The sequence below is a fragment of the Calidris pugnax genome, unplaced genomic scaffold, assembly GCF_001431845.1.
Source record: "Calidris pugnax isolate Ruff unplaced genomic scaffold, ASM143184v1 scaffold38, whole genome shotgun sequence".
In the NCBI taxonomy this organism is placed as follows: Eukaryota; Metazoa; Chordata; class Aves; order Charadriiformes; family Scolopacidae; genus Calidris; species Calidris pugnax.
The window spans coordinates 18,443,615-18,451,628 of NW_015090995.1; the positions used below are offsets into that span (position 1 = coordinate 18,443,615).

At 46.1% G+C, this 8,014-nt stretch overlaps 1 protein-coding gene across 1 annotated transcript in view; it reads left to right on the plus strand.

Annotated features, from left to right (window-relative positions):
* The window catches only part of ATP11C (ATPase, class VI, type 11C), a 47,295-nt gene extending 45,629 nt beyond the window's left edge, over nucleotides 1-1,666 (plus strand). Inside the window, exon 28 of the mRNA XM_014954932.1 lies at nucleotides 712-1,666. Coding sequence (XP_014810418.1) covers nucleotides 712-780 — 69 coding nt within the window. The 3' untranslated portion in view covers nucleotides 781-1,666. The remainder of the gene's footprint in view (nucleotides 1-711) is intronic.
* The last annotated feature ends 6,348 nt before the right edge of the window (nucleotides 1,667-8,014 follow it).

Consider the following 8,014-nt stretch of genomic DNA (forward strand, 5'->3'; position numbering starts at 1 on the left):
GGGCTTTATCCGAGCAGGAAGGGGGTCCCTCTGGCCGGTGGCTGCTCTCCTGTCACCCAGCACAGGAAGGGACATATGGACAGGAGGTATGGACAGGACCACTGTATTATAGACACTGCACTGGCCTCACCCCAAGTGCTGTTCCCCAGCACCGTGTTCTCCACCGCGGCTCGGCTCCTTGCTGCATGCAAGTAAGGAGCTGCACTTCCAGCATGTGTCCCATGGGCAAAGCTTTTCTTTTTTTCCTTCTTTCTTCTTTTTTTTTTTTAACTTTTCCCACCTCATTTCCCGGACCTAGACTTCGACTTGCAGACCTTGTCCCCGTCCTCGACTTTTTCTTGCTAAAATGTGGTGCCTACAGCTCACGTGCGCGATGAATACGATGAAGATCTGCTCTCTATGCCAAATCCTTAACCCTTCTCCTTAAATCTACACTTGCTGACTTGTGTTTACATAACCTTGAAAAAACGGGGTGCCGAGATGCCCCCATTCCTGTGATTCAAAACCATTCCAAGCCCAAAATGGTCCCAAGCCTGACTCCTGGGGTTGCTTTGTGTCCTGCTCTACTCCGAAGGTCGGAGGCCGTTCCAGGGAGATCCAGCTGGAGGTTTTGGAGTTTTTTGGCTGTTGGGGTTGGTGGGAGCAGTGTGTAGGTAGGTGCAATGTGTGACCTGTCCCGATGAGGCCACTCAAACGGGCTCGTTTCTGCAGCCTTTTTTTCAGACGGAGCCCTCCAGGAACCAAATCTTTCCCTTCCCCTTTCTGAGAGTTCCTGTCTGAGGATGGAGCAACCCGTCGCCCTCCAAACCCAAGGCACGTCTGCTGACAGGAGGGTTGGAATTAAGGTGAAATGTCTCGAAAAGGAGTTCTTTTGGGGGGGAAAACGCAGGTTTTCTTGGGCTTGGATCTTTGGGTAGTGCCCTGGAGCAGCAGAAGAGCTGATCCTCCTCCTTCAGCCGTGGCAGAAGTGACATTCTCATTGCCTTGGGTGACTTGGGAAATGGAGGGCAAGAGGAGAGCCCTTTTGAGGGGTTGGAGAAGGGGAGAAAAAGCAGTGATGGTGACAAAGGTGTGATGGAGGTGGCGGGGATCCAACAGTGATGCTGTGATTGCTGTCCCTGCGCCCCGATAACGCGCCGCGCCGTTGGGGTGCTGCTGAGCGAGCTCAAAGGTCAGTACAGGCTTTTCGGTGGAAAAACTTGAAGGAAAAAAAAGGCTGGGTTTTGTTTTTCATGCTAATTTTCATGATAGTCAGTTTAATCACTGGCTAGCGACACTGAAAGATAAGAAAAGTAATTAAGATTCCCCTCTAAAACCTTCTAAAAACGAAGGAACTTGGTGTAGTCATAGCTGCTTCTCAAAAAACTAACCCTAATTATTATGAGAATGTTATAAATGACTTGGAATCGCATAAAAGCTTCAAATTGAATTCGTATACACACAGTTGAAAAAACTTTTCCTAACACTGCACCATTTATCCAGTTTCCCAGCTATGGAATAATTTTTTTTTTATTTTTTTTTTTTTGAAACCATGTAGTACATAGAAAGTGTAAATTATATACAGGCAATGAGAAGATACATTTTGCAGCTTCTTGCAAAAAAAAAAAAAAAGAAAAAAAAAGAAAAAAAAAAAAAGGACTGCAACCTTACATTTTTTTCACTTAAATGCAATTTTATACATTTATGTTGCTTTATATAAAGGAAATTGAATGTGAATGTTACCTTTTATGAATGCAACTTGCTCTTTTTTCATTACAGAAACTTTTGTTTGAAGTAATCAATAAACTTTGGTATGTTGTTCTGATTAATACATATTTGTTGTCTCGCTTGTCTCCTGGGATGCTCCCAGGCAATAGGTGGGGTTTTTCTGAGGGGGGGACCATCGACGTTTTTGGTGGGGGTGGATGATCCCAGCAGGATCATATGCAGTTCTCTTGACGTGGAGCAGGATTTCCCTAAGGAAACACTTATATATTTTTATTTTTCCCTCAAGGTAGTAGCGATTCTGCTGGTAAGAGCTGCTGCACGTAGCTCTAAACCCACTTCCCTCAAAAATAAAGTCAAATTAAGGAAGGGAGTCCTGTGAATTGAGTGAATTAATTGATTTAACTTTGCAGAAGAGTTGAATGTGGTGTTTTAGTTGACATTCAGCAACTGGGAGAAAATATAATGCAGGTCTGTGTGCCCAAATTCCACGTGTGCACAGAGATATTGTTCTTAGTGCTGTGCATTGGTTCTGTGTGTCCTGGCTACCTGTAATAAATAAGTATTATTTTTTTTTAGTTTCAAAGACAAGATGCACATAAATGAAGATTATTCCGTGGTTTGTAAAGTGCCTGGAGGTGGCGAATATATTTGTATTAATGAGATTCCAGCTGTTAAAGGAAGACTCAGAGAGTTTGTAGAATACACAAGAAAAATATATAGACTTTTCTTTCTTTTTTTTTTTTTCCTAGGACACGGGTCCGATTCAAACCGAAATGTTTGCAATGATGAAAAAAAAACTTGACAGTTTGAAACATTCTGTTTTGGCTGCTTGGATTTGTTCAGCTCCCATGAGGGGCGGGAGGACAGATGGCTGCGCTATTTAAAACAAACTCTAACCTTTAGGAAGCAGCTCGTACTATTGGAAACCAGAGAGGAGCATTGAGGCTCTTAATAGCCCCCGGTGAGGCAGAGTGAAACCCATCCCAGGAGCTGGAGAGGGTTTTGCTCTGGGCTGGCTCCCCGGGCTGAGGGGGTACAAATGTGCTAAACGTAAGCCATGGGAGATGACAGGTCACCAGGTGTTTCCCAAGGCACCAAATTAACACTTAAAATGCCCGTGTCACCCATCATATTAGAAAGGAGAAGCGATGTGGGTTTGGAAGGGGGTTTTTAACAAGGCTAGCCATTTTTTTTAAAGGTCAGGCTGTTGGTGTTGGTGTGGCGGCTCTTGGGCCACCGTGTCCCCATCCCTTCCCTGTCCCTGCTGCCTTTGGGGTTGGGTGCTGCAATCTCTGCAGGTCTGGGGGTTCGAGTTGACAAAGGGCTGAATATGAGCCGGCAGTGTGCCCAGGTGGCCAAGAAAGCCAATGGCATTCTGGCTTGTATCAAAAATAATGTGACCAGCAGAAGTAGGGAGGTGATTGTGCCCCTGTACTCGGCACTGGGGAGGCCACACCTCGAGTGTTGTGTCCAGTTTTGGGCACCTCAATCCAAGAGAGATCTGGAGGTGCTGGAGCGAGTGCAGAGGAGGGCAACGGAGCTGGTGAGGGGGCTGGAGAATAAAATCTTATGAAGAGTGATTGAAAGAGCTGGGACTGTTTAGTGTGAGGAAGAGGAGGCTGAGGGGAGACCTCATCACTCTCTACAACTACTTGAAAGGACACTGTAGAGAGGTTGGTGCTGGTCTCTTCTCACAGGTAATTAGTGACAGAACGAGAGGGAATGGCTTCAAGCTCCAACAGGGGAGGTTTAGATTGAACATTAGGAAAGATTTTTTCACTGAAAGAGTGGTCGGGCATTGGAACAGGCTGCCCAGGGAGGGGTGGAGTCCCCATCCCTGGCTGTGTTTAAGGGCCGTTTAGATGCAGTGCTGAGGGACATGGTGTAGGGGAGGACTTTGTAGAGTAGGGGAGATGGTTGGACTCGATGATCCCAAGGGTCACTTCCAACCCAGACGATTCTGTGATTCTGTGATTCTAAGCTGGAAAATACCTGGGGGCCTGGAGAAAGGGCATGTGTGCACCTGCGTGTGTCTTGTCACAACCCCTGGTTTTGGAAGTTAATAAATAGGGCAGAGAAAAAGGGAGAGTGGGAAAGCAGAGTCCTTTGATGAAACTGGTGTGGGCTTAACTGGTTTCACTGGGGTCAGGATCTCCGTGGAGGCTCTGCTCCTCCTGGACCAGCCTGGAAAGAGCCTGTGCTGGGCGATACCCCAGGATCGAGGGTGATGCTGCCTCACACACATGGAAATCCTCCTAAAATCCCTGTTTATGAAAACCAACCAGAGCTTAATTCCTCTCCTGCACGAGTACTTTTGATGTCACTGTGCTTATTCCGGAGGTGAGCGTTTCCCTTCACCAGCAGTTTGACTCCAAACTCCTGCTCTGTTTTTCCAGTTCCCAGCACCACCATAGAGAAAAAATAAAATCAGAGCCTTTCCTGGCTCGTTTTGCCCGTTGGATTTTGGGCACGAAAGACCAAGCAGGGCTCGGGGGCTGAGCAGGAGCAGGAGGGGCTGGGTGAAGGAGTTGCCTTTAAAAGTCGATGGGGCTAAAGTGATGGTGTGGGGGCAAACAGTTCCCAGCACCACCATAGAGAAAAAATAAAATCAGAGCCTTTCCTGGCTCGTTTTGCCCGTTGGATTTTGGGCACGAAAGACCAAGCAGGGCTCGGGGGCTGAGCAGGAGCAGGAGGGGCTGGGTGAAGGAGTTGCCTTTAAAAGTCGATGGGGCTAAAGTGATGGTGTGGGGGCAAAGGTGTTTGCAGCAGCCTTCCAGGTGGTGTAAAAACGTAGGGTTTGGGCAAGCCAGGGGAAAAACATTGCAATAATTGAGCCTCGGAGTGCTGAGGGCGCTGGGCTGTATCTTGGGGAAATTATCTGGCACCCAGGAGACTGCGTGTAGAGAGGGCTGGATTGAGGGTGACAAATTAAATTAGCCTATTTAACCAGAAGCAATTTTCCCCAGCAACTGCCAGAGGAAGGTTGTTTGGGAAGGAGAGACCAGGAGATGAGGTGGATAGAGCTGATGGTGATGGATGGGCTTTTATTTATCAGAAACCTCTAAGGGAGTGATGTCTCCAGGGATGCCCTGGGGTGGACTCACAGCTCAGCCCCTCCTGCCCGCGCCGTCCCACGCTGGAGGATGAAAGCAGCTGCTTTTGGAAGCTGCAGAAATCAAACCTATGGGTTTGTTGTTTCCCAAGTTATAACAAAAATATATACCGGGGAGAAACAGCTTGATGGTATTAGTCCCATCAGTCTCAAAAAGGTGAGCCCATCCCTGCGAGGCCTCGGGTGTCTGCAGTCGTGTTAAAATGCAGCATTCCGTTCAAAAGCACGTGTTTTTGAAGGGTGATTTCTAAAAACCAAAGAATGGCACCGGTCCCCACAAAACCTTCTAGCCTTTATCTGTTAAAAAAAAAAAAAATGCAGCATTCTGTTCAAAAGCACGTGTTTTTGAAAGGTGATTTCTAAGAACCAAAGAATGGCACCAGTCCCTACAAAACCTTCTAGCCTTTATCTGTTTAAAAAAAGAAAAAAAAAAGGAAAAAAGAAGAGGGTTTTGGATTTTCTTTGAAGGATGTTTTTTTTTTTTCCATCCTCTGATCTGGAATGAATGAAATTAGTAGAAATTCTCCCTTAAAATGCAGCATTCCGTTCAAAAGCACGTGTTTTTGAAGGGTGATTTCTAAAAACCAAAGAATGGCACCGGTCCCCACAAAACCTTCTAGCCTTTATCTGTTAAAAAAAAAAAGAGGAAAAAAAAAAGGAAAAAAGAAGAGGGTTTTGGATTTTCTTTGAAGGATGTTTTTTTTTTTTCCATCCTCTGATCTGGAATGAATGAAATTAGTAGAAATTCTCCCTCCACCTTCTCCCTAAGATTTAAGGATAAGGAATTAGAAAGAAGGAGTGTTTGGATTTTCTTTGAAGGGTTTTTTATTTCCAGCCTCTGATCTGGAATGAATTAAATTAGTAGAAATTCTCCCTCCACCTTCTCCCTAAGATTTAAGGATAAAAAATTACACCCAGATGGAATAAAACTCTGCAAACGGAGGTGCTGGCAGGATTTCCCCAGCTGCAGACAGATGTGTGTGTGCCACTCCGAGGGTGGGAATTACACACAGATGGAATAAAACTCTGCAAATGGAGGTGCTGGCAGGATTTCCCCAGCTGTAGGCAGGTGTGTGTGTGCCACTCCGAGGGTGCTGAACAGCGTTATGGGCCTGGGTGGGAAATGCCTGAAAAAGAAAAACCCACGTTTCTGGCTGTTCCTGGTTCCTTTTTATCCATCTCCTCGTTCCCTCTGCTGGTTCCTTGGGCAGGCAGGGAGTCACGCTGGTCTCTGGAGGAGACAGAGATGCCAAACAGCTTCTGCCAGCCCAGAACACGAGCAGCCGGTGCCGCTGCTGGAATAGCCGGGCGTTTATCAGGAGATGCCCAGGAGGAGAGGCTGGAAGCAGCCAGTTTTCCAAAACAAGACTCTTTGTGGCCGTTCAAGCTTCGGAAAGATGGGAAGGAGAAGCCGTGACCAATGATCCCTTTGAGTTGGAGCACACGCAGCTTTTCCGTGCCGAGAGGCTCCGATGCGGCCTGGTGCCAGCTGAGCTTGGGATGTTCCCACCTGCTCCAGAGCCAGCATTAACCCTCTTCTCTTCCCTTCAGAGAGCAAGAAATGGATTCATTGCCAAACCTCAGGGATAACGTAGCTGTATCTTCCACTGGGTAGCTTTATTTTCCCTGAAAATGGTGCTAGAAGGGGGCATTTATCACTCCGGTCCTGGGTGCATCCTCTGAGCAGCAATAGAACAAAAAAAAAATAAAACAGAAAATCATCTATCCAAACTGTGAAGTCAGTGAGGATCTGCTGTGTCACAAACAAGGAGTACTACCCCGAATGTGTAGTTTTTTCCTTGAAAAATTCTCTATCAGTGTAAGAAGGGAGGTGGTCTACCGAAGGACAGTGTTTTTCACGCTGCCGCTGTTAGACCTCGGGTCCTAAATTAATAGCCCCGACTGCTGAAGTGTTGGAAAAAGACTGCTATTATATAGTAAGGAGCATAATTAAAAGGCTGTTTTGGAAAAACAGGAACATCCACTTCTCTGTGCTGCTTTCCTGGGCAGCTCAGGCTCCTCTCGAGGATGAGCTGGCATCGTTTGAACCTCGGCATCGGGGAAACTGAGGAGGCTGATGGGTCAGGCCAGTGGTGTGCTGAGGGTTCTGCCCAGCCTTGGCCTCAGCAGGGCTTGATGTAGGTCTCACAGGAGTTTGCTAAAGGATTAAAACACTTTTTTTTTTTTTTTTTGCCCCCTCTGAGAGAAGTGTGATAGGCACTGGGGCAGGGAGCGGCTCCAGCTGCAGGGTGGTGTGCTGGGAGACACTCCCAGAGCAGTAGGAAAGCTAGAAAATAAAAATAAGAAAGGGAAAAAAAGTTTAAAAGGGAAAAGAAGGGGTAAAATGGGGAGAAAAAGGGAGGGGGGAAAGAAATAAAAAAGCCAAGGAAAAGAAAAAAAGGGGGGAAAATGGAAAAGGAAGAAGGAAGGAAGGAAAAAATAAAAAAGGAAAATGGAAAGAAGTGGGGAAAAGGGGAAAAAAGGAAAAAATAAAAAAGGAAGACGGAAAGAAGTGAGGAAAAGGGGAAAAAAGGAAAAAATATAAAAGGAAAAAGAAAAACGGGAAGAAGCAGGGGAAAGGGAAAAAGGAGAGGGAAGGGAAAAAGGAAAAAAGGGGGGGAAGGGAAAAAGGAGAGGGAAAGGAAAAAAAGGGAAAAAGGAGAGGGAAGATAAAAAGGAGAGGGAAGGGGAAAAAAAGAGGATAAAGGAAAGGGAAGGGAAGGGAAGGGAAAAAAGGGGAAAAGGGGGGTAAGGGAAAAGGAGAGGGCGGGGGGAAAAAAAGGGAAAAAGGGAAGGGAAAAAAGGGAAAAAAGAAAAAAAGGAAAAAAGAAAAATAAAAAAGGAAAAATGGAAAAAAGGGGAAAAGGGAAAAGGGGAAAGAAAAGGGAAAAAAAGGGGGGGAAGAGGAAAAAAGGAAAAAAAGAAAAACAGGGAAAAAAAGGAAAACAAACAGAAAAAATAAAAAAAAGGGGGAAAAAAGGAAAAGGGGGTAAAAAAGAGGGAAAAATAAATTTAAAAAAGAAATTAAGAAAAAAAAAAAAAAAGTTAAATTAAGAAGTGGCGGCAGGCGGGGTTTGGTTGTGGGACCCGGCTACGTTCAGCGCATGGTGACTGGGTGCTATGGGCAGGCAAGGGCAAGGGGGGCGGCGAGGGCCGCTCTCCAGGGCTGCCCCCTCTCCGCTGGTGGGTGTAACG